Source organism: Strigops habroptila, chromosome 1 (assembly GCF_004027225.2).
Source record: "Strigops habroptila isolate Jane chromosome 1, bStrHab1.2.pri, whole genome shotgun sequence".
NCBI classification, from domain to species: domain Eukaryota; kingdom Metazoa; phylum Chordata; class Aves; order Psittaciformes; family Psittacidae; genus Strigops; species Strigops habroptila.
The window spans coordinates 85,792,803-85,818,637 of NC_044277.2; the positions used below are offsets into that span (position 1 = coordinate 85,792,803).

The 25,835-nt window shown below is 42.8% G+C and overlaps 1 protein-coding gene, 1 long non-coding RNA gene and 1 pseudogene across 2 annotated transcripts in view; 1 reads left to right on the forward strand and 2 right to left on the reverse strand.

Moving 5' to 3' along the window:
• LOC115615103 overlaps positions 1 to 20,830 on the reverse strand; it is a 37,648-nt gene extending 16,818 nt beyond the window's left edge. The window contains exons 1-2 of the long non-coding RNA XR_003993949.1: positions 20,498 to 20,830; positions 14,301 to 14,432 (exon numbers count right to left, since the gene is read on the reverse strand). This is a non-coding gene — a long non-coding RNA (uncharacterized LOC115615103). The remainder of the gene's footprint in view (positions 1 to 14,300; positions 14,433 to 20,497) is intronic.
• Positions 2,116 to 21,242, forward strand: BPHL (biphenyl hydrolase like). Its single transcript, XM_030502793.1, has 7 exons — positions 2,116 to 2,254; positions 6,150 to 6,253; positions 8,799 to 8,965; positions 12,980 to 13,133; positions 15,550 to 15,681; positions 18,267 to 18,390; positions 20,825 to 21,242. Exons 1-7 carry the CDS (start codon positions 2,160 to 2,162, stop codon positions 20,910 to 20,912), a joined length of 864 nt encoding a protein of 287 aa, XP_030358653.1. The 5' UTR covers positions 2,116 to 2,159; the 3' UTR covers positions 20,913 to 21,242.
• Positions 21,188 to 24,163, reverse strand: LOC115615071 (annotated as a pseudogene).
• Between the last annotated feature and the right edge of the window lie 1,672 nt (positions 24,164 to 25,835).

Below are 25,835 nucleotides of genomic sequence, written 5' to 3' on the forward strand. Positions count from 1 at the left end.
TGAAGCTGTGCATTTACACTCTTTGTCCCCAGATCATCCACCAGCTGCATCCACCTTGACAGAATCCTGTTTCTACAGCTACATCTTCAGCCATTGCCCTGTGAGCCCAGACAGCAACTTTCTCCTCGAGAGCAGCTTTATTCTGTCACCCCTCATGGTGCCAGCCATTTTCCTTACACACATAGAAAATAGTATTTTGTCAGTGCCATTTCTGCCCAACTGCCATATTAGTCTGTTTCCTCCCTGGCCAAAGAAGCCGGGACACTCACTGTGGGAGGGATTGCATGGTCCAGGCACTTGGGACAGGAACGGCCACTTTACAGGCTGTGATGGAAGGCCTGGAGACGACACATGGTGCAACATCTCAACTGTGACAGCCTCTTCTACAAAGGGACCACACAGCTTTTGTCACAGTGGCAGTGGGGTTAACCCATCTGGAACTACCCCATCCTTTTCTTAAGTGATGCATAAACCTCCCCATCTCCCTTTTCTCTCATTTGGTGAGGGCTTCTGGTTTTACCTTTCTAATTAGTTCTTGCCCTGCCCCTACATTTGATGGTGGACACTTTCTACCTTATCACTCAGTTCTTCAGCACAGGTTCTGAGAATGTGTTACATCTCCATCAGCCGTAGTAGTTAGAAGATATGTAGGTAGACTGAAAAGCATTTTAACAGGCATGAACTTGGATACAGGATTGAGACCTTTCCCTCTGAAGCTCATAGGGCTACATGAGGTAGGAGCCCCTTTTGATTTATGGGAATTGCAAAATTCAGGAGACAAAAATAAAAAAAAAATAAAAAAAAACACCAAAAAAAACAAAAAAAAAAAAAAAAACCAAAAAAAAAAAAAAAAACAAACAAACAAAAAAAAAAAAAAACAGTTTGTATGGCAGAAGACCAAGCTACCTCTTTCCTAAACACATAGTCAACAGCCACCTCCAGTCATTTTCCACCAGAAAGAAATGTAGACAGTGACACAACAAAGATGAGCCTCTGAAAGTGACCTAGGAGCCAAAGAAACTGTAGGGGCTTGTAGATGTCACGGGGCAAGAGTGAAGGCAGCTTGTTGTAATGATGGGTTGCTTGTAATTAGCTATACTAAAGACCTTAATCTTCAATGGTTTGATCTGCTCAGGGGATAAACTGAACCTGTATGCTCACACAGTTAATTTCTTTATGCACTGGGATTTAAGACTGTTATTTACCTGTAAGACTTCTCAGTCCCATGCAAACAAATGGTAGTAGAGTGGGAAGGCTGACACTTGAGCAGTCACTGAGCTCCTGCTGGGCTGGAGCAAACACGTAACACTGACCTGTCTTGAGCAAATCCCACTCATCCAGGTATAAGGCAGGAGGCCTTACTTCCTATGTCTGTTTCAAGCCTGGTATCAGCTCTACAGCTTTCTGCTATTTTCCTCACTACCTTCACAGCCCTCTCCACCATCACCCTGGCCAGCTGCAACTTAAGACCGGACAGTTCTCCTCAACACTTAGAAAGCAGGCATCGGTGAAAGCGGGCAGTCTCCTTGGTGCTTTGTAAGCAACCTGAGAGAAGTTCCAGAGGAAAGTGAGACCAAATGCTGTGGTGAACGAAGGCAGTCAGGCCGCTCCAGAGGTGGCTGGCCCCATGGAGTATGGGCACTTGCCAGGTCAAAGCCCCCGGCCAGGAGATGAGTGCTCTCAGCAGGCCCTGCAACTAACATTGGTGAGGCAGAGTTAATGATTACTGCCAAGTGCCCGGGGTTAGCATGCTGAAAGCATCTCCTTAGGGGAGCTGCAGTCCCCAGAGCTGACACAACTGCCCCAGGGAGCCTTTCACCAGGCGGACTTGGAGTCACAGATGACCACCATGTCTTCTGTTTTCTCACGGAGCTTCTTGCACCACGGGCAGAGGTGCAGGTGCTCAGGACTTGGTCCCTTGTATCCCCCACGGTAGGGACCTTCACTCCCAGCGGGCACCTCGGGTGGAGCTGTGTCGAGATGGGACTCAGCCTCCCGCAGAGGCGCTCGCAGGGCCGCACTGCAGCCGCGGCCTTGGGCTGGCAGGGCTGCCGAGCTGCCTGGCGGCGAGAGGAGGAGAGAGGAGGGGAGGCGGGGCGGCCGCCCCGCCTCCCCTCCTCTGTCCTCCTCTCGCCGCTGGGTCGTCCTCCGTGGGTAAAATGGTTCGGTGGAGCGTGGGTCGGGCCCTCCGGGTGCTGCTGCTGCCCGCCCGGGCCGCGCCGCTCATGCCCCGGGGACCGGCCGCCTGCTACGGGTAAAAACCACAGCTCTTCCTTCGTTGGTTCCTTCCCCGGCTCCCTCGTCCCTCCCTGGGGGAAGGCGGTATTTGACAGGCCCGGGTGGGTGTCACGGCGGTGTGTGTGCGAACAGTGCTTTGGGTGTACACTAGATTTGGGGGGGGGTGACAAAATGGTGGCTCTGAGGTGCTTGCTTCTGCTTTCCCTGTGCTGCAAGGAGCTGGGCTAACAAGCTCCGCTGCCCCTTCTCGTCACTGCCTGTCACCCTCCCCTCCGCGAGTCCATTTCCCCCTGCAACGCTGCCATCGTAATGCTGTTCCTGGACGACTCCGAGGTTGCGAAGAGAATGCACATCCGTAATGTATATAATACTGTTTATTCTGCGAATCATATTAAGGAAATCAGACGTAATACCATTTATTTCCCCCACCCCTATCCCCCGCACAGACAAAAACTAGGTTGTATTGTAGCACAGCTGGAACAGAAGGGTAGTTCCCAGATTAAGCTGCACTTCACGTTGTGCTCTGTACAAGTGCAAGGCACTGTACAAGAGCTGCCTACTCTGCATCTGTGCTGTCTTGGTAAACATAGGCAGTATGTATCCAATGCTTCTCAAGAGCTATAAACCTTAACATTACTAATTCAGTTAAAAAATAGTGTGGGGGGGGTTGTTTTGTTTTGTCGTAACATGGTTTCTGATTATGCCAACCAATGCAGTCTTTATGAAAACTTGACAGAAGTGATCACGCTAACAAGCTTACTGAAGTGATTTCGTACTCATAGAAACTTGGTGTAGGGAAGACCAAATGTAGCCGCTTAGGTGTAGCCGCTTCCAGTACAGTTTCTCAACACTTAAGAAACCCAACTCATTTGTTCTTAGTCCAGAAAGTATTGAAAATACTCTCTATGTGAAACTCCTGGAGCAAACTTCACACTAAGGCACAATCCAAGAAGAAAAAAACATTGCAAGCTCAGCAAAATTCTCAAGTGTCTGATGTTAATAATTAATCCTAAAAAAAATCCAGAACTGTATAAAAAAACCCACCAAAATCTAGCATCTGAATCAGGAAAGCAGAATATACATCCCTTGTCTGTTAAAACTACATGTTGGTAACTTTTTTAAAAGAGATAACAAGATGGTGATTATTTCTGTTTTGTTAGGAACTTGAAATGGTTTTGGCAATTATTAATCTGAAGAAAAAAAATCACATATTTCCATAAAATTTAGTAAGAGCAAGATGCTCATTTGCTGTGGTGAGAACTATGATAAAATAACCCATTGAAATGAATGACAAAACAAAAGACTCAAAGAATGCTTTGGGTTGGAAGGTACCTTAAAGATCACTGAGTTCCAACCCCCCTGCCACGGGCAGGGACACCTTCCACTAGACCAGGTTGCTCAAAGCCCCGTCCAACCTGACCTTGAGCACTGCCAGGGATGTGTTCATCCTGGCAGGTTCCACAGGTTCTCTGGGCAACCTGTGCCAGTAACTCACCACCCTCATAGTAATGGTTTTTTTCCTAATGGTGTATCAAGGAAACAAACCAAAACATTTTCTTGTATAAATAGAAAAAAGCAAAAGTCAGATATTTAAACAGGGGAAAAGAAGGCCATCTGAATGCTGCATTCAGAATTCAAGTTGCGAAGTACATAGCTACATCAGGTGTGATATATAGACTTAAAGCGGGGTTAACATAGGCCAACTAACCACTTGAATCACATTTGCATAACAGTCCAGCAAAACCCACTAGACTTATAGTGACGCAATCAGCTGCTTTGAGCTGTATGCTTGCCACAGATCTGCGTGTGTACTCCTGTCCTCAAATTGGGTCTGCACAGATAGAAAGAGCTGATCGTATTCTGCCCAGTCACACCTTATATTTAGGCATGTGGCATGTTTGGTTATGTAGACCAAGATTTTGTGTAAAATCCAAAATGTGTTTGTGTAAAATGGGTTCTGTGGTTTAACTGCCTCTTATGTATTGGGAACCAGAGTTCACAAGTTATTGTGCATTTTCCTTATGAGAAAAAAATAAGTTCATGGGATATTTTTTTTTACCTTTAATCCACCATTTCAAAATCTATACAAGTCAGACTATGCTTACATGCTGTAAGTAGTTCAGAATTTTTATGTTAAGTTGAATTTTTAATAAATTGCACAGTGCATATTATGGAATAGAGATTATTGTTACATCTAAGACTGGAAAACAGCATTTCTGTATGCGTGTGAAATTCACATTGATTGAATTCATAGGGCAAGTATATTTAATCTAGGTAAAATGAGAAGTGCAGGGAATGAGGGTTAAACGTTAGGCAAGCAAATGGCAAAATTTTCATCATATTACTACCTTTAAATAAATTACTTAGGTTGTTGAAGAGAGGTCTTGCAACCATTGGCGCATAAATTTGCTTGGGAGAACAGGTGCAATGGTTTATACTGTTAAGAAGATACCTTCGGTCTGTGCTACTTCTGCTTTCTTGCTAGAGATGTATCTAGAGATGGTATGTCAGGTTACCTGTTTGCATTTACACATGTATCTTGCATTGTGCTGAAGGTTATTGTAGGGGCTTAAGGTGTCCTATGCATTTGGTTTCTGTGATAGTGGGTGGGCTTTTTTGTGATATTTTCCAATTAAGCATTATGTCTTGGTGAGACTACACTGACAGAAATACTGTGAACACATTCTTCTTCTCCACCCTCATCTAATGCAAGGTGGTTTTCATTGTAGACCCTGTGGTTCATGAGGAACTGTAATGATAGATTGCGTTTCCTTTGGCAGACGGAGAATTTTGTTATAACAAGGTGAACACCAGTTGTTTCAAAAGCTATAGAATCATAGAATAGTTAGGGTTGGAAAGGACCTTAAGATCATCTAGTTCCAACCCCCCTGCCATGGGCAGGGGCACCACACACTAAGCCGTGTCACCCAAGAATCCGTCTAACCTGGCCTTGAACACCGCCAGGGATGGAGCATTCGCAACTTCCTTGGGCAACCCATTCCAGTGCCTCACCACCCTCACTGTAAAGAACTTCATCCTTATATCTAATCTAAACTTCTCCTGTTTAAGTTTGAACCCATTGCCCCATGTCCTATCACTACAGTCCCTAATGAAGAGTCCCTCCCCAGCATCCTTGTAGGCCCCCTTCAGATACTGGAAGGCTGCTATGAGGTCTCCACGCAGCCTTCTCTTCTCCAGGCTGAACAGCCCCAACTTTCTCAGCCTGTCTTCATACGGGAGGTGCTCCAGCCCTCTTATCATCCTCGTGGCCCTCCTCTGGACTCGCTCCAACAGCTCCATGTCCTTTTTATGTTGAGGACACCAGAACTGTACACAGTACTCCAAGTGAGGTCCCACGAGAGCAGAGCAGAGGGGCAGGATCACCTCCTTTGACCTGCTGGTCACGCTGCTTTTGATGCAGCGCAGGACGCAGTTGGTTTCTGGGCTGCGAGCGCACACTGAAGCCAGCTTATGTTCAGTTTCTCATCAACCAACACCCCAGAGTCCTTCTCCTCAGGACTGCTCTGAGTCTCTTCTCCATGCTGTAACAGAATGAGGCTTCTCCTCTAATATATTATTTTTTTCAATATGTTTCTGTGGCTGCATAAAGCTGTTTTTATATTCCCCTTGTTGCACAGTCAAGATTTTTTTTTTTCCCCTTTAAGTAATTTAACTACATTTGTGAAACCCAAGTATAAATGCTACAGTGGTCACAACTGAGTACTTCTCTGCTCCTGATAACTTATCTAGTCTTCTGTGCACTCATGAAAGGTAAGTGGCCCATTTAAATCTCACTGTGTTGTTTTTAATACCTAGAAAAAATAATTATTCTCTATTCCTTGAAGGACCGTGTAGTAATGAGAATTAACTCATTATGTTTTCCTGTTTCTTTCCCCTTCCCCCATCCCTAGTACTTCCATAACATCTGCCAAAGTCCAAGTGAATGGAGTCTACCTGCATTATCAGCAGACAGGAGAAGGAAGCCATGCAGTTCTTCTGCTTCCCGGAATGCTAGGTCTGGAGATTTTGTCTTATCTTTGCAGAGCAACCACCTCCTTCACCATCCGGTCTCAAATTAGAATGGACAAAACTATTTTGTAATATGTTCAACCTGATTATGGAGCATTGTCATAAAAAAATTTGCTACACATGCAAGAGATGATAGGAAAAGGCAGAGTTATTGCAGTCAGTTTACAGTTTTTAAAGATTTCATTTATCTCACCAGGCACCTTTTATACAATATCTTGACTTGTGTAGCAGTCACTTTTACTTTTCGATTTAACTGTGCAAAAGGGGTGTCCAGCACAGGTGGCAAATAGCTACACAAGGTGCAAAATAACAGAGGAGGGGAAATCAGGTCAGCTATATTTGTTACACAAACTGAATTATGCATTCCTTTTTAGAAACTAGGTGCATTCCAATTCAGTTAATAGGCATAATGCAGCACTTGCAGTTTGTTATCACAGTGAAAGAGGCACAGTTGAGACGGACTTTTTGCTTAAAAATGTATTTTCATGTTTTAGTTATTCAGGGCAACATCATTAAGATTCTCAATGGCTTTTTGAGATACACAACAGGTTCTGCTGGCTAAGTGGTATCTGTCCATAGAGACCACTGCTTTTGATAACAACCTTTTAAAACTAACAGAGGTGCTTTTTTTTCCGGGTTCTTGCAGTTCTAAAGAACCAATCAGACTTACTAACTGTTCATGGCAGGCTGTCAATAGGACCATGACTGTGCTCAGACTTGGGTTTATGCTTAACTGAATTGCTGGATCAAGATGATAGAATGTCAAGAACTGAAGAGCAAGAAACATTTGTTGTTCTTGGCAGCAACATTTTCAAGTCTTCATGAAGTGGTTCTTTCTTTCAAAGATTTCTCAAGCACAGGGTGGAAGGAAGTTAATGCTGGGGTGCATTAATAGTGATATATTTTAACCTCTTCATTTTAAACAGCTTTCAAACTGGTAATTCTGTTGCTGATGCTAACTCTTTACATACTAATAGTGTATTTCTTCAGTTGTGAGTAATGTTATTAGGTGCACATTGCTATTATGCAGTTAACATTATTACAAACAGTAATAATTAGGCTTAGTATCTTTACCATTATTAAGTTTATGGTTTAATGGTCTTGCGGATTGAGGGCGAGCTTTACATTCTGGTTGTCAGATACTTCTCTCTTTGTACTGAGTTTTCCATATTATTTTCTACTATTTACAATATTAACAGACTAATTAATACGTTGGCAACAGAGTAAGTGCTTTTAGGTCAACAGAACTAATTCATCTCTAGACTATTTGTAAGCTACATTAAACCAAAAGGGATGTTTCTCTTTCTAGATAGAAAAAAACCTAAGAAAACACAGCATTCTGATATACTCTCAGCCTTGTGTTTTTAAGTTACAAAAATACAGCATAACAAGCATGTGCATGCTGGTGCAGAGGTTCATACAAAGCCTATGTAAAAATATGTGATTAATATTAGTCAGATTGCGTTGGTATTTTTCAAACAACCTGATATTTTGGCTTCTGACTTGCTATTAATTGGTGTTGCAAGAGATCATGCCAGGCTGTAGTCAGCTCAGACAGCATGCTATACACAGCCTCTTTTGTCATTTGGACCAAATGGTGGTGAGGAGAAGGTATCTGAGGACATTTCTCCAAGTAAACAAACAAACCTTAAATGCCCTTAAGAGGTCTTTTTAATGTAACAATGGATAACCAATGTGATATTTTATTTACACCATTTGAATGTATTAGATCTGAACAGGTTCTAGTCAAGTGGCATGTGATACTGTTACCACACGTCCGTAATGTAGGTAAGAAATTGCAGTCTTACATTCTTCATGCTAAGCTATCATTCAAAGATAGCTTAGTGCAATAGACTAGAGTATGTTATTTTTTAGTCCTTTCAAGGTCTGAGCCATCAATAAAAGGAACTGTTCTGCATCAGAAAACTGGCTGTATTTGGCTTATTTTGGTAACATACGTATTAGAAAATCAGAAGTTAGTTTTATGCTATTGTGTCAACACTGTCTCCTCAGGCAACAAATCATTTAAAGCTCAGCTTTAAGCACCAGTATTCTCATAGGAGTGTCTATTGAAGAAGAACAACTGTCTCACACAGTGCTTTTTCACCTACAAATTTGTTGCTAGAGTCAGTATATTCCTCCTCTTTCAGTTTCACCTGTGCTGCCCAGATAAACAGGGATGACCATTGTGCTAGTGCTTTAAATCTGTTAAAGATAAATCCCTATCCAGGTAACTCAGTTTAAGATTCTGTATTAAAGCATCTTTGTAGAGCATATTTTTTTTATAAGCTCACATACCTTATCTGAAATGATTTGCTCTGTGCATACAACAGATAGTTCTAAAGATTTTTATTATGGTACTTCCTGTCTGAGATTTGCAGTGGTTACAATTAGAGATACAGTATACTTCAGCTGACAGATAATCTCTTTCTTAGAATTAAGATACGAGTTTCCTCAGATTTCCATTTAGAGTATGTCTACTATGTATGTATTATAGTGGTTACTATAATGGAAAAATGATGATGTTTCAGGGAGTGGTCAAACCGATTTTGGACCACAGCTTAAGTCCATGAATAAGCAACTTTTCACAATTGTTGCTTGGGATCCTCGGGGATATGGACAGTCCATTCCTCCATCTCGAGACTTTCCTCCAGATTTCTTTGAGAGGGATGCAAAAGATGCTGTGGATCTTATGCAGGTAAATATATCCTCAGATTTTATGCAGGTAAATATATTCTCAGATTTTATTATTTTTTATACATATATATATTGTTTTTTAAAGCTGTTTTCCTTAAATTTAGAGGAGAAGAGTACTGTTAAGCTGGTTGTTTCTAGCAGACAAAGTTATGCAAAAGAGTACACAAAAGAAGGCTTAAAACTGAGCAGATGCACACTATTCTGGAAAATATTTTCTTCTTCCATCTCTTCTGCAATATACATAGAGGTTCAGCAGTGGGAATTAATTATAAAGCAATATGTTTTTATTCCAAGACCTGTCGTAAGAGGTTTGCAGCCAAGAACCATGTAAGTTTAGGTAAAGCGTGTATAAAAAACAAAGTCTGTGCTAAGTGTTTTAACTGAAGGGATTACAGTAATGAAAGGCTCTTAGAAAAATTTCTAGCTGATAGAATCTTGGCATCTTGCCTTGAGCAGCCCATTTTGAGAAACATTTTATTCTAAACATTAACTTGACACTTTGCATTTTACAGCATGTTACCAAAATAACTTTTGTGGGAAATAGGAGGGTTCCTGTGACCATACCACACCTTAGTAACTAGTACAGCTATTGTGATTAGAAAGGATATGAACCAAAGCTATTATTACTTCTCTATCTTGCAGAATTTTTTATTTCAAATCTGTGTGTTTCTCTGTTCCTCTTTTATTCTGTCCTGTAAGTGCCGACACTATTTTCTGGTTTAGTTTTAACTAATATTTTGGCTTTGTTGCATTAAGCTGTACAGTCTTTTTGGAGTTAAGAAGGTTGGCAGAGCATTAAAATTCCAGAAATATGAGACAAGATTCAGACAGTCCAACTGTATTTCTGTAATAAGCAATAACCTTGCAGAAACCCATCTGAAACTGGAAACGCAGCCTTCCTGGAGTATTCCATGCAGTGAAATAAAGTAAGTCTGACAGCAGACTCGGGATTAAGACACAGTTTTGCCCTCTAACCATAAATGCAATCTCTCTGCACCATAATGCACCAATTTCTTCTGCTACAGTAACAAAGAAAGTAACGATGCTGCCATGGATAGGTGACAAACTTTCAGTCTAAATGGTTGTAACCCTCTTTCCTGCCTCTGTTCAAATACTAATAAACGCAAAATAGAAAAGAGAGCTGTGCCCAAAGAGAACGTAAGCATGTAGCTTCCAGTTAAACAGGACAAGAGCCTACCAATCTCTAAAGCTGCCTAAACAAATGAGACATAGCATCCTGCTTTTCTGAAGATGTTTATTGATATAAGCATATAATAACAAATTACTAAAATCTTCCCAAGCGTGGGTAACTTGCTTCTATTTTAGCATAACATGAGGGATAGCACAAATCTCAAGGAATCATCCCAACTAGGATTTAGAGAATAAAATAAAGTCATGACTTCTGCAGAAGGCTTATAACAATGTATGGTTTAGATACATCATCTGGCCTATACTTGGCAAAAAAACCCGTCCATATAGGTGAGCCTTCAGAACCTTTATTCGAGGCTCCTTCGGATTCTGGTACCTCTGCTAGAGCTGTGAGTGCTGCAAGGTTTTTGTGAAGTAACAGAAAGCTGAAATTCTTCAGAGTATTTAGCACTTTGATGCATATGACACTGCTCTGTATCAATGTGTGCGTTCTGTGAAGGAATTTGCTTGAAATAAAGGGAGTATAATGTAAATAAGTCCACTTTGCTCCACTCCAAATTTCTAACGCTAGCAAAGGCCAATAACATTAAAACAATCATTATGGAAATAATTAGTGTTGATATTTAAGAAGTTCTTACTCTTCAGAGCTACCACCCTAGTGAAAGGATGAGCTTGGACCTCTCCAAGTTTTTGTAGATCAACTGCAACCCTTACTTGTGATATACTCCCTGTGATCTAATGAAAGCTCACAGTGTAGAGCGCAGTTGTATTGCAACTCACTGTTGTAAGTTACTTCTATCACAGCATATGTGATCATTTGGTTTCATTTCACGTAGGTCTGAATGGAGGATGTGGTTTCAAAAGAGGTTTTGCTCACTTACAGGGGAAAGCCAGCACAAAATCACCCACAGATTGAGCTGTACTACCAGCTGTCAGGTTATTGCGAGTGTTAGGTAAAGGCCTGTACTGTAGTAGCTCAAGATTAAAGCAAGCAAACATGCATACCATATCTGACACATCTGTTATATCACATTGTTTTTTGGAAAGCTGCAAAGGATAAATTAAATTCCTCCTGCTGGAAAGGCATCCTGAGACAACCCAAAGAATGCATCAAGATAATGCCTAGTAAAAAAGAGAAATACTGGAGGCAAATATATCTCAGTTGAAGCACTGGCAAAAACCCTGGCATGGAGAACAAAAGTTTTAGTCAGCTATTCCACCCATCAGCCAGTGCCGAGATCCGTAATTTGCTATGGGTGATAGGGGAACAGCAGCAGCAACAGCAAAAACTTCAGCTTTACAAGCACTGCTGCCAACTCCTGAAACTTACCTAGACATCAGTAACCCTTCAGCAGCACAGTAGTGAAAGTGGGTCACAAAATCTACTTTTTCAGCTGCTAAAGATCAAGGTTCTATTTTCTTGCTGTCAGCTCTTATATTACATATCCTTTTCTTCTCCCTACCATATTTCTTTTCTGTTTAGTAATTATAGCTTAGCAGAATGAAACCTAATATTGAACGACACTAGAGTAAACCTAATACCTAAGGAAGAAGCCAAAACCAGAAAAGCCTTGTAGTGATAAAAGTTTGCTAGGTATCAAGTTGACTGATAGTGTTGTGCCTCACTTGAGGGTTAAGTTTACAAGCAGACTAGAAATTGCTTTTTCTCTCTCTGTAGTTGTTTCTCTCATTGCCTGCATTTTTATTTTCTTTTGTCCAAAACAAAAAACCAAAATCAAACCAGGAACCAGGCCTGGACTTAGGACAGCAAAACACCAAGCACCAACACAACTCATCCAACTAACTTGCTTTCTTTCTCCCGAAAGTATATCTTTCTTAATCATATCTAAAAGGCTGTAATTTCCGACACCCCCACCCAAACAAACAAAACACACACTTTGAAACTGTGTTTGCTTGCAAAAGAGTTCACAAACTGAGGCTTCTATATACAAAACTGCAAACACTGCTTAACCATTGAGCGTCATCCCTGCACAACCTTCAGATACATTTGCTCCCAAGTGCCTTTACCTTCCCCACTCTTAGCCCACTGAATGTCACATACACAGAATCCTCTCTTGAGTCCCTGCTGGTCCTCCCTACCAGAGATTGTGGTATATGAAGAAACAAGAGTTTCAAGTTCTAGTGGAAAGCATTGTACAAGTCAGAATGAATTGAGGTCTTGCTTGTCATATTTTTTGCCCTAAGCCTTCCTTTTTGAGGAGGGATTTCATTATTAATGTTTTTAATTGCAATTCACCATGAAGTAACTGCTAAAACGTACACTTCAAGGCTTCAGAAAATGTGAATTGGGGACTAAAATTTGATACAATCCTGTAGCAAATACTTTAGGCATTTTTTTGTTGTTGTTGTTACAGAACAGATTTTTTTTTTTTTTTTATTTTATTTTTCAATCCTAAACTTATCTTTTTCTTAAATTCATCTTGTCTTGGATTACCTACCATCCCACACTGTGATAGTCTTTGCCTACTTTATATGAAGAGAATCCAGATTCTTGATACCATCAGGCTCTCTGAAAATGTCTTTACTCTTGGTTGTAAATAGATACTTCTTAATTTCAAGAGACCTTTTTTAAATGCAGCAAGAATCTAATATGGTTACTGCCTGTTTCTGTAACTAGTTGTAGAAAATTGGAAGGGCAAGTATAATTTCTTGTTTTCTAAATATTTGACCTTTTCTTAAGTATTTTTATATAGCAGGAAAATATTTGTTTTGATGATGAAAGCTAACTGTAGCTCAGCTATGTAGTGTCATGTCTAAATCTGTACAGTTAATTTTGAAGAAATATTTGATACTTGCTTGTAAAACCAGCTGATTATTTGCATATAATTTTCTTATACAAATCAAGGCATTGAAATTTAAGAAGTTCTCTTTGCTGGGGTGGAGTGATGGTGGAATTACAGCACTCATTGCAGCTGCGAAGTATCCAACTCTTATCCACAAGCTGGTTGTCTGGGGAGCAAATGCCAGCGTTACTCAAGAGGATGTGAGAATTTATAATGGTATGTACAAACTGAATGTTGTAACCTAAATAAATTATTTTCATTTCTTCTTGACCTAAGAATCTTAGTCATGTAATAACTAAGTGGCTACAGAGTTGAGGACACAACAAAACTAAAGGAACGGGACACAAAATTCACTAAGTTGCTAAGTATAGGGATAGATTAAAGTCATAGTGAGAAACTCCCTAACAATTACTTTAGTGGTAATATAGTAGAATTTGTAGCAAGTCTCTCCTAACTTACACCACTGAAAAAGCATAATGGCTTATCAGTAGTTTTCAGCAAGTCACATTTTTGTTGCTGTAACAAATTCCTAAAACAATTTGAAATAATATTACTGACCCTCGGCCTAATTTCTTTTATCACATCTTGCACAACCTTCAAACAAGGTCCACAGAAAATCACTGGGCTAGCACATAACAGCATTTGCCTCTAGGGCCTGTATAATACATGAGCAGTAAGAAAACAAGCTCATAACTTACCATTTCAGTTCAGGAAGCAAATGAGTCATTCAAATAAGTGTCCCAGGATGCCTTTCTAATTTGCATTCCTTTAAAGTTAATTATTGTGGTTACAAAACCTTTCCAAAGTAAAAAAACATGGGATTTCTGATGCTCGTTCCACTTATATGAAATAGAATTGGATCACTTGTCACTCTAAAGGAAAATAGCAAAAACTGCTAGTGAACTCAGAAAGGGACCATATTTCCTTTTGAAATTAGAAACTAAAAGAGTTAACCGTGCAGGCACTCAACAAATATTATTCAGTATAGTTTCATTTTAGTGATTACAGTTGCAAAATCTGCAATCACAGTAGTGATGACCAGTTGTGAAATCTGTCTGTCTGGCTTCAGCAAATTACAAGTGTAAATAGATATTGCACATGTGTACTTACCTAAACTAAAGCACTTTCACTGGTAGTAGTATATTTTTTAGTTCAGTAACAAAAACTATTTTTAGTTCTGTAAAAGTGCTACTTTATTTCTTTAGATGCTTTTATATTTATGATTTTTTTGTTTATATAATTGTGAAATGTGTATCAGTTAGTATTAGCCAATAGGCTAAAATGTAAAAAAACAAAAAACAAAACAAACAATCACAACCACCCCACCCCCAACAAACAAGCAAACAAAAAAAGAGGGGAAAAGAAAAAAAAAAGAAGTCTTACTTTACTTGGAGCACCCACAGCAGTGCGGACCTTTGGCCTCTTCATGGACTGGAGCTTTCAACATCTCTGTGTGACAGTGCTCAGAGAGTAGCAGCACAAACCTCCTACAGCTGGCCCATCAGTGCACCTCAGCTGCATGGTGGGAGAGAAGGGTATTTATTCGATACCTGTGTCCTTTCAATATTGGCTTCCCCCACCCCTCCCCTTTTTAAATTAAGGCTAGCCACAAAGATAAAACTGCAGTTTCTAGAAGAGAAACAGCTGTTCAGTAACAGATTGCCTGGGGTGAGCAAACTCATTTCCGATCAGATGCTGTTATAAAACACTTTCAGTCACTGCTACCTTGCTCATTTGGCTGAACAGGTTCTGTTTGTTAATTAACACCTCACTCCTTTCTTCCCTTAATTCCCATTTGAAACCAGTTAAAAGCTTGGCTAGTGGCATATATTGCTGTTTGACAATCCAGTACTTCTCAGGTCTCTTTCAGGTTCCCTGCTATGCCAACATTATTTTGGGCTTTATCGATACAGAGTTGTACAGCTGAAATACAGTTCAGTGGAAGTCACCCTTGTGGGTATCTGGTTTGTGAGCACTACTGAACTTCTGAGGGGAAACATTTGGTAAATCTGATAAATAAATACCTAGAATGGCAGATTATTTGTACAGCTTTAGCCAGCCTGCCATGAGTCACAGGACTCTACTAAGCAGAGTTGCTTGCTTTCCTGTAAGACTATGGCAAACGTACCATGATGTCAGCCTGCTGGAATGTGTTAGTAAGAGCTTCCTTCCTGTGAATACTGGTAGAAGCCATGGAAGAACTTCCATCCATGAGCCAAAGGAAAAGGCTGAAGGATATAAAAAGGAATCACCAGCTCTGGCACACTGTTATAAAACAGTCCCCATTTTATACAAAAGTACCTCCTTAAACTCCTCTTCTGCAAGCCCTCCGAAAAGAAACATCAGAAGTTCTAGGACCAAGTCCTTTGATTATTGGGTAGGGGTTTTTTTTCCTTCTGTTGTTCCTTGTAACAACAAAAGGGTCTTCTGCAACTCAGAAATACTCCAGCAGAGATCATAGAACTACCTTTTTTATACCCTTTCCATACTATGAACTATTCAAAACCATTCAGTACAGTTTCTAGTTTGAAATACACATCTGCAATCTAGTTTGAAAATTTACTTGTATCACTAGTGGGTTATACCTTCTTGCTGGGAAGGACTTAACATATTTCAATGTTATTTTATGTAGGCATCCGAGATGTTTCAAAATGGAGTGAAAAGGTCAAGAAACCACTGGAAGAGATGTATGGGCATAAGTACTTAGCAAAAACCTGCGAGGCTTGGGTAGATGGAATATCTCGCTTTGCTGAAAACTCAAATGGTAAGGCTTTTACAATGTTAAACTGAAGCAATTATAGTAGCAGCCAGTTCTGGATGAAAAAATGAACAGTACTCCTAGCAGCCAGTAAAAGAAGGGCTCTGCGTATGGCATTAGAAGCTGGGTCTGACTCACACTCATAAATAAAGCAGTTACTTTGTAGATGGTTCACAGAACCAGCAAGGTACAGGAGGAAAACACATTTATGGGAAGCATTAGCTGATGAGTCTCTCCTCTTGTTCCACCACAAAACAACATTATTAAATCATTGCTTTTGTACAGGCTCAACAGGAGGGATTCTGCTCAAGCTTTTTTCTCCTCTCTCAGTGTCAAAGGATTATCTCTTAGTGACAATGTTAAGATATCCCCAAAGTGAGGTGTGTTCACTCTAGTTTCTGCAAACAGGAGCTGAAGCGCAATTTCAAACCTAGCATATACAAGTTAAAACAGAAGGAAATTCAGATTTAGGTAACTCAGAATTAACAAAACGCTTTCAAAAACCAGTATTTACAGAGCTTAGGTGTTTGAAAATAAAAATTAAAAAAAGAGTAGTTAAGCTAGACAATATAATTATTAATGTTTATCTCTGAAGATTTCTACAATTACTCTACATAGACTTTTGCAGCCAAGGATGTTATGAATAATAACCTGCAGTTCTGTTTGAATTCAGAGGAAAATTCTTTTAATTTGCCTAAAGCAGAAATACATAATGTACCCAATACATAAAACAAGGAGTCTGTAATTCTCTTACACACATTTTCCTTTACTTCTTCTAATGAAAGACAGGAGATGACATACATTAACAGCAGGTACTGCAAGGAAAACATTCCTTTGATTCTTATTTTTTCCATAAAGTTCTGCATGGGATCAGCAACATGGTACGAGAATTTCTCCCCATAGAGTGATGTAACAAATTATGATCTGCTTTTATTTTACCCTTTCTAGAATATATCTCCTTAAAACTAGTTTATTCTTAAGTCCAAAGCCCAGGCTGATGAAACTCTGGCTGTGATATCTTTGTACTGTCTGCACATACCTCAAACGCTCTGAGATGGAGTGACTGAAAAAGAAGCCACCTGGAGACATGTAACAAGAAGCTGAATTATCTAGATGCTGTAACTGGGTCAGATATTGGGAGAAGACTATAACAATTGCTAAAAAGATGAGTGATCATCAGGCTACATGTTCTTTTCCAGACATAGCTTGGGGAGGGCAACTTTAGACTACAAGCAAGCCTCCTCAGAATTAAAGACATGCTGCATGTAAGGTGCAGATGTGGCAAATACAAGGAAAGGGGTTAGCAAAACCCATCAGAGATAAAAGGAGGACAGCAAAGCCTTTGCTGGTCAAAAACTCGAGTTCTTTATGAGAAATAGACTATTTGCCCTAAAGCAGAGAGTTTTCAGTGTGAAATGCCGTAGGAGATGAACTTTTAGAAGGTGCTACACTTAATGAAACTAAGTTGCATAAAGCTGCAAAATTCAAGATTCTTCTCGCTTTTCTGTGTTTTTGGAGTAAATATAATCTAGTGGTTATAGTAAAAAACAGTTTTAGGACTGGAAACTAGGAAATAATAGTTTGACTGCCAACTCTGTCCTTGGGTAAATAACCAAAACTTATTTGTTACCTGTTCTGAAATACAGTCAACATTTGTGCAGGTATTTTAGAACTGTGGGTGAAATGTTCTAAATTAAAATACTTAACCAGTAGAACTGCAAGACTATATAAATAACCAAACAGTTGGGAAAACCGTGAAACAGTATATGACTTTAAAGCCAAGGGAAGTGTGCATATATGAGCATTGACTGTAAACTGTTGGTAGAGACAATTACAAATAGGACAAAGTTAACTCAAAGATAAATGGAACATAAAACTCATTGAGTCTGTTTTGCCCAAAGATTCTCCTGTGAGAGCATGGAAAGAGAGGCAGTTTGGAAACTAGATTACAAAAGAATGAGGAAAAAAGAAAGGGAGGAAAATAGGTCTTTCAGAAAAAGAATTAAGGTTACTTCTAGTGAGATTAAAGAAGGCATAAAACTGAGGTTCCGTAAGGCGAATGGGCAGGGAGAATAACCTTTGAATAGTTTTAGTACAATTTGTATTAAATGGTTATTCATTGCAGGCAGCAAAGGGTCTGGAAGATGACATAGGCATGAATACAACCTAAGGTAATTTGTTGGTAAAAGTAGGAAAGCTTGTAACCTGACAACCAATGTAACAAAATGTAGCATTAAAATGACTGCCATAAGACTCTAAGGCTGAAAAGAACAAAGCCAGGAGAGAGATGCATGTATTTGCTTTGAACAGTCAAAGAGAGCCTGGGGGGGAACGTGGGAAAGTACTGCTTCATTCTCTCTAACCGTTTGTGCTAGCATCCACTAATGAAAAAAATTCCAGTGAAGTAACATTTTGGAGAAAGAAACATTAATTATAGTCCTGATTACATAGTTCTATAAATTCACTGCATGCTATCCACAAAGAGGGGCAGTAGCTAGAACCCAGTGGAGTTCACGGTCCTTTACAGGAGCAGTTTCAGCCTTTCATACTATTTTAAAACAAAGTGTGATCTTCATTTATTTTCTCCTTAGGTAGCATCTGCCAAGAGTTGCTGCCAGATATTAAATGTCCCACACTTATAATTCATGGTGAGAAAGACCCTTTGGTTCCACAAGCTCATGCAGAATACATTCATAAGCACATCAAAAGCTCTCGGTAAGTTATATGATGGGGTAGTTATAAACCGTTGTGCAGAAATGAAGCAGTTCAAACCCACAGTGTAAAACAAACCAAAAAGTATTTGAACAAGTGGTCTCTGCCGTAAACAGAGCTATTCTAAACTTCCCTATAAAGTTACAATGCAAAGAATGTAGCTGGACTTTTCTTGCAAAGTATAATATTTTAATAAGCTCCTTCTTAAAGTCCTCCAGGAGAAATCAAGCAAGATAGTTTTCCTCTTGCCACTTCACATACAGAACCACTCCTTAGCATTTATCAAAAGAAGCAAATTTCTTCTCTGTTAGGGTCATTGCATTCCTTTTGCTGCAAGAGACCTCATTTCTGTCCCTATCAGTAGACCAATGTGCTTAGATGCTATGAATGGGGAGAGACTCCCAGTTATTAGAGGGAAGCACAGAATACTGATGTTTGCTCTGCCTTGTTGATGTGAACAACCACCTCAAAAGTTGGTTTTTTTCCAAATGTTGCAGGAATTTTCAGTGAAAAAAAGAGAGTGATATGTTTATCTCTAAGTCAGCCCCACTGCTCATAAAAATGCATTATGCCACAGGAAAGATGAAAACAAGACATCTTCCTGACAATCACATACAGGTGCTTTATGGCATGTCTGCTAGTTAATTACTCCCCACATGCCCTGATCAGAGCTCCTATAATCTTGTTAGGTCTCACTGAGCTCTGAAACACTCCAGAGGCTAGGGCAAGTCATCACAAAAAGTAGGCAGTGATCTGATAGCTTCTATTTGGAAGGCAAGCCAAGGAGGAAACTCTTAGAAGTTGGTATCCAATAAAATGTAAATTGATTCTTTGCATGTCTTTGTGCTGAAGTCCTCCCCTCTATGTATATTTATCAGAAATCAGACTCAGAATCACCAGAAATGGTGTTCTCAGAAATTAATACTTAGGTACAGGATCCCATTCTTCCCTTGTTACACTGGAAATGACATGTTCCATTGTAAAGCAGAAGGGAAACCTTAAATTTAGCATATTTTCAATAACACATGCTTTTACCATCAGCTTTTCTTGCCTTTATTTGTATCTAGCAGTAAAGTAGAAAAAGCTTTTGACAATTGCAGTGCTAAACACTGCTTGTTTTTCTCATTGTAAGAGTGGGCCATGATTCTGTATTTGCCTAGCTAGAGCTGAGTAGCATTGCAGTGGCTTAACAACAGCAGCAGCAAATAGCATATGCAGTGCTATAGGTTTGTGCACCTCCATGCTGCTTGGTCTTTGAAGAAAGAGATAATGAAATTCAGTCAGAAGTGCTAGAAGAGCTGGGCATGTTCACACACTATTGTTCTTTTCCACGAGAAAAAGCAGAACTTGTCACAACCAACGGGAGATTTCGGTTAAATATAGCAAGTTCTTTACTGTGAGGGTGGTGAGGCACCGGAACAGGTTGCCCAAGGAAGTGGGAAGTGCCCCATCCCTGGCAGCATTCAAGGCCAGGTTGGACGGGGCTTTGAGCAACCTGGTTTAGGGTGAGGCATCCCTGCTCATGGCAGGGGGGTTGGAACTAGATGCTCTTAAGGTCCTTTCCAACCCAAACCATTTTGTGATTCTGTGAAAAGAACAAAGATAGCCATTGCTGGTGTGGGGCTTAGATGACATGAAGGCAACACAGCAAAGTATCAGTCAAGATGGCTTTAGCTCTGTTCAAATTGCTTAGTATGCAGCGAGACCAAATAATTTGTTTCCCACATCCATATGAAGAAATGTTAGAAGTACATACCTGATGTATAAAGTTTTTCCCAGATAGGAAGCAATGGCAAGTAGCATTTTAGGCATGTCACACTCATATCAGCATTACAAAGATTTAGCCTTCTTCACAGATAGCTATAGCAAAAGTTTGGAAGTAAGAAATCCTGACTTCCCTTCTTACTTTAATGGCTGAAGGAATGTGTTAGTTTTAGATTGGGTTGGGTTTTTTTTTTTTGTAGAAATACTACACAAAGTTCAAATGCTAAACTAAGTTTCTGTGGTGACATGAAATCTACATTTCTGTAGCGATCTCTTCAATGCATTCACTGCCCAGCACAACCCCTCTTCTCCAAAAGAGGAAAGGGAACTCAGGTACTTCACATACCTTTTGAAGATGTATCCTGCTCACATAACTTTTGGAATCTTATCTTCTTTGGTGACCTTCAGAAAGGTTCCTAGAAACTGGGTCTAGGACACAAAAATTGGTTTTAAGCTTAGTTTATCCTCCCCAAAGTGGGGCAAGTAGTATGCACTTCTTGCTTCAACTGTTGCTGTGGTTCATATTCTGAACCACATACATAGGGACAATACTTAAGAGTTACTTCAGTTCTGTACTTGGGTAACCAAGAGCAAGGAAAAGGCAACAAATATTATAATTACCTATGGTCGCAGAAGAAAAATGTATATTCAGTGTCTGATTTTCTCTTTTAAGGCTGCTTCTGATGCCAGAAGGAAAGCATAATCTACACCTGCGTTTTGCAGAGGACTTCAACAGAGAGGTGGAGGACTTCCTACGCTGACCAGAGTAGGAAACAACTTAGAGGTGTTTCTTTTTGCTTTGTTTGGGAATTTTAGTAGGCTTACCATTTTCATTCAAGTTACAGGAAGGTTTGAATCCTGTAATAAAAAAATATGAAATATTTGCATGAAAAATCATAATTTTGATAATATGTAAGCCTCTCAGTAGATCAGAGCGCACCACTCTGCTGCAAGATTTGACATGTTTTTAAACTTATTTCTTGCCTCACTGGCCAAATAGCTGTCAGAGGTGTTAAGAAAGACAGAAAACACGATCTAGATTACATGCCTTTATGTGCTCTTAACATTAAAGGGCAAAAACATTGCAATAACTGGGATTCAGAGTTGTTACATTGAGAAGTTTGTCAAAGTTACAAGAGCTGAGAGGATAATGGGGTACACTGTTTCTAGAGAGCATGCTTCACCACCACCATCAGAAAGTAGTCACTCAGTACACATGCCTGCTTTACAGAAGTTCCTTGAATACTAGGGGACTTAAGCCTCATCCTCCTCTCCCTCCTCCTCAAATTCCCCCTGCTCATCAGCAGTGGCATCCTGGTATTGCTGGTATTCGGAGACCAGGTCGTTCATGTTGCTCTCTGCCTCCGTGAACTCCATCTCATCCATGCCCTCACCGGTGTACCAGTGCAAGAAAGCCTTGCGCCGGAACATGGCCGTGAACTGCTCCGAGATCCTCTTGAAGAGCTCCTGGATAGCCGTGCTGTTGCCAATGAAGGTGGCGGACATCTTGAGGCCGCGCGGGGGGGATGTCGCAGACGGCCGTCTTCACGTTGTTGGGGATCCACTCCACAAAGTAGCTGCTGTTCTTGTTCTGCACGTTGAGCATCTGCTCGTCCACCTCCTTCATGGACATGCGGCCCCGGAAGATGGCGGCCACCGTCAGGTAGCGGCCGTGGCGCGGGTCGCAGGCGGCCATCATGTTCTTGGAGTCGAACATCTGCTGGGTGAGCTCGGGCACCGTCAGGGCTCGGTACTGCTGGCTGCCGCGGCTGGTGAGCGGCGCGAAGCCCGGCATGAAGAAGTGCAGCCGGGGGAAAGGCACCATGTTGACCGCCAGCTTGCGCAGGTCGGCGTTCAGCTGGCCGGGGAAGCGAAGGCAGGTGGTCACGCCGCTCATGGTGGCCGACACCAGGTGGTTGAGGTCCCCGTATGTCGGGGTGGTCAGCTTCAGGGTGCGGAAGCAGATGTCATACAGGGCCTCGTTGTCGATGCAGTAGGTCTCGTCCGTGTTCTCCACCAGCTGGTGCACAGAGAGGGTGGCATTGTAGGGCTCCACCACCGTGTCCGACACCTTGGGCGAGGGCATGACGCTGAAGGTGTTCATGATGCGGTCGGGGTATTCCTCGCGGATCTTGCTGATGAGCAGGGTGCCCATGCCAGAGCCCGTGCCGCCGCCCAGCGAGTGAGTCAGCTGGAAGCCCTGCAGGCAGTCGCAGCTCTCCGACTCCTTCCTCACCACATCCAGGACAGAGTCCACCAGCTCAGCGCCTTCCGTGTAGTGCCCCTTGGCCCAGTTGTTGCCAGCCCCGCTCTGACCTGCGGGGCACACCAGAAGCCAGGTGCCCCATTAGCAGGGCCCCCGGCAGCAACAGAGATGATGCCACCTCTCCGGCCCGCTGCCCGCACCCCTCTCCTCCATCCCCATCCTGCCACTGGCATTCGGGTCCCCCAGGGTCACCTGCATGCTCGCTCCGACTCTTTTCTGTGCACGGAGCTGCCACTTCAGGACTCCTCCATCCCCCACTCACCAAAGACAAAGTTGTCAGGCCGGAAGATCTGTCCAAAGGGGCCGGAGCGCACGGAGTCCATTGTGCCAGGCTCCAGGTCCACCAGGATGGCACGGGGGACGTATTTGTTACCTGCAGGAGGAACCAGCACCAGCATTAAGCCCTACAGTTGGCAGCCAGTGTCACAGGAGCCCTGCTGTGCTCCCTTCCACCTCCCTGCATTTCACTAGAGACACACTGTCTAGATCAAGACTACCATGTTATCAGAGCCATTCTGAGAACAAAGCTCTCTTAGAGCAGTCACTGGCAGTTGACAGCTCTTGTTCAGGGATTTTTCCAGCTTCATTGAGCTGGCATGGCTGCCCTGTTTATTTAAAGGCATCTGATGAAGCAGACACACTTACCAGCAGCTTCATTGTAGTAGACATTGATCCTTTCCAACTGCAGGTCACTGTCCCCGTGGTAGCTGCCCGTGGGATCAATGCCATGCTCATCGCTGATGACCTCCCAGAACTGGAAATGTTTGGAGAACAGCAGTTGTTAACCACAGCTGGCCAGTGCCAATCACACACACCAGCACAGGCTGTACATGCCATTTCCTGACCACTCCCTTGCATAGCAGAGCAGCTGCCCTGGAGGAAGGTGAGGCAGCGCAGAAAGCCTTCTCTGGCCACAGCAGCTGAAGGCAAGCAGGCAGCTAAGCACCAACATATGAGTTAATTCTTTTATTGCTTGTATCCAAAGGATGACAAGCAATAGGTATCTCAGTTTAGTCTTCTCCCATTATCTAGCAGGGGCATAAGACACTGTAGGCATTACAAGGAGATGATAACACCTGCAACACCCTCGGTGAGGGGGCTCTCCAATCGCACTGAGACACCTCTTGCACCCTCAGCGGCCCGCATCAGTGAAGGGGGAAAGAAGGGGAGGCAGCAGGGCGGATGCCGCGGCTGCCCGCGGGAAAAGCAGAGCAGGCAGCGACGGACGGGAGCCAGGGCACAGCCCAGCCGGCGCCCGGCCCCGCGGAGGCTCAGACTGCCGGAGACGGGAGCAGAAGTCGCGATGCCTTATTAAGCCCCGGGCTACTCTCCCTTTGGGGACGGGCGGCGTGCGACCCCGGGGCCCCATAGCGGGAATCGCCCCCCTCTCCCCGCGCCGGCCCGTACCTTGGCGCCGATCTGGTTTCCGCACTGCCCGGCCTGAATGTGCACAATCTCACGCATGGTGCCGGTATCCGCCGGTGCCCGCACGTCCTCCGGCCGCTCCCGCACTCGCCGCTGCGGTGGCCGCGCCCCGCGCCCCCCATTAAGTTGGGCGCCGCGCCCCGCCCCGCCGGTGACTTCATACGGCAGATCCAATGGGCGCACGGGGTCGGGGCGGGGCTGCGGCATTGTCTCACGTTGCGGGCGGCTCCGTGCGGGTGCGGGTGCGGGTGCGGGTGCGGGTGCGGGACCGGCGGCGGCGGGCTCTGTGCGGGTGCGGGACCCTCCGCAGTGAGAGCGCGGCGGGTGTGGGGCTCCAGAGGGGGCTCGCCTTCAGCCGGCGGGAGGGAGAGAGGCCGGAGTTGCACACGGCGTGGTGCGCGTCGGAATGAAAAAGTGGAAAATAAACCCAAAAACTCCAAACTCCCAACCTCCTCTTTGTGCACCTGTTGGAGCTTGTCCCATTACTTTCTTCGCCTCTGCTGCGCTGCAGCAGCAAAGCATGTGCCGCTGTGTTTTTAGCACCCGTGAAGCCTGTGTTTCTAGCTCAGGCCTCCTTAATCATGTTTTGATATGTTTTAAGCCCAAGAATCATCTCTCTGTAGCTCAGGCACCTGCAGCACATGCGGACTGGGTGGCCGTGATAGACCCCACTGCCATGTTCAAGCAGCACAACTCTGCTTCAGATAGTGCTGCCAAACCTGCATGTGTAGAGCTCTAATCTCAGGAATACATAGGGCTGCCATGAAACTTCATGCTGCTACTAAAGAATGGCTTTTTCTGGGAGTGATCTGGCTGTGACAGGAGTTGGAACACCCATAGGAATGGAATAAGTGCAGGTCAAGGGAGGTGATTCTCCCCCTCTACTTTGCTGTGGTGAGACTCCACCTGGAGTACTACATCCGGCTCTGAAGTCCTCAGCACAGGAAAGACATGGACCTGTTGGAGATGGTCCAGAAGAGAGACACAAAAATTGTCAGAGGGATGGAACACCTCTTCTATGATGAAGGGCTGAGAGAACTGGGGTTGTTCAGCCTGGAGAAGACTCCAGGGAGACCTTATTGTGGCCTTTCAGTTCTTAAAAGGGGCCTATAAGAAAGATGGGGAAAGGCTTTAGCAGGCCCTGTTGCAATAAGATGAGGGGTGATGGTTTTAAACTAAAAAAGAGGAGATTCAGGCTGGATGTAAGGAAAAAGTTCATTACAATGAGGGTGGTAAAACACTGGCACATGTTGCCCAGAGAGGTGGTGGATGCACCGTCCCTGGAGACATTCAAGGCCGGTCTGGATGTGGTTCTGGGCAACCTGATCTAGTTGAAGATGTTCCTGCTCATTGCAGGAGGATTGGACTAGATGACCTTTGAAGGTCCCTTCCAACCCAAACTATTCTATGATTCTATGGTAAGTTATGTGCTGTCTTACCAGACACCTGCCATGCATCTCATTTTGGAAGATTTTAGATCCTGCTCCCAGCATGTCTGCTTGTTCCATCATAGAAATAAACTGAACAGACATACATGGCAGAGGACTGAAAGAGAAGGGACAAGTTCAAGAACATCAGTGAGAACAATATGTTTGAACTGAGATATACACCTGAATCTGCACTGCTGCTGAGGAGAATATCCGAAATACATTTCAGCAGGGTCTATAATGGATTGTGCAGAAACTATTGAATGTGGCTATAAAACATTAATTGATTCACAGCTGTAAATTTTTCAATAGTGAAAGAAACTTTGCCACACAGCTGGCTGGCTTGGTGAGGACAGCTTTACACAGAGACCAGGAAAGGGAGGTGACAACCCACAATCAAACAGGGAAGCAGTGGAGCATGTTAACAAAGAGGATGCAAAATGACGTACCTCGTATTCAGCACAACAGAGCTGGAGGGGGTCCCCCTCAAGCACAATATGAAGTTCCAAGGGGACAGCATGGCAGGACATTGATGGAGGGATGCAGGCTCTTTAGGAAGGATGGAC

Bases quoted from the DNA above. Each gene is read 5' to 3' on its own strand.
- BPHL (XM_030502793.1), top strand. From the start codon at position 2,160: ATGGTTCGGTGGAGCGTGGGTCGGGCCCTCCGGGTGCTGCTGCTGCCC. The intron at 2,255-6,149 runs GTAAAAACCACA...CCCCATCCCTAG, and splicing joins GGACCGGCCGCCTGCTACGG to TACTTCCATAACATCTGCCA. The intron at 13,134-15,549 runs GTATGTACAAAC...TATTTTATGTAG, and splicing joins GGATGTGAGAATTTATAATG to GCATCCGAGATGTTTCAAAA.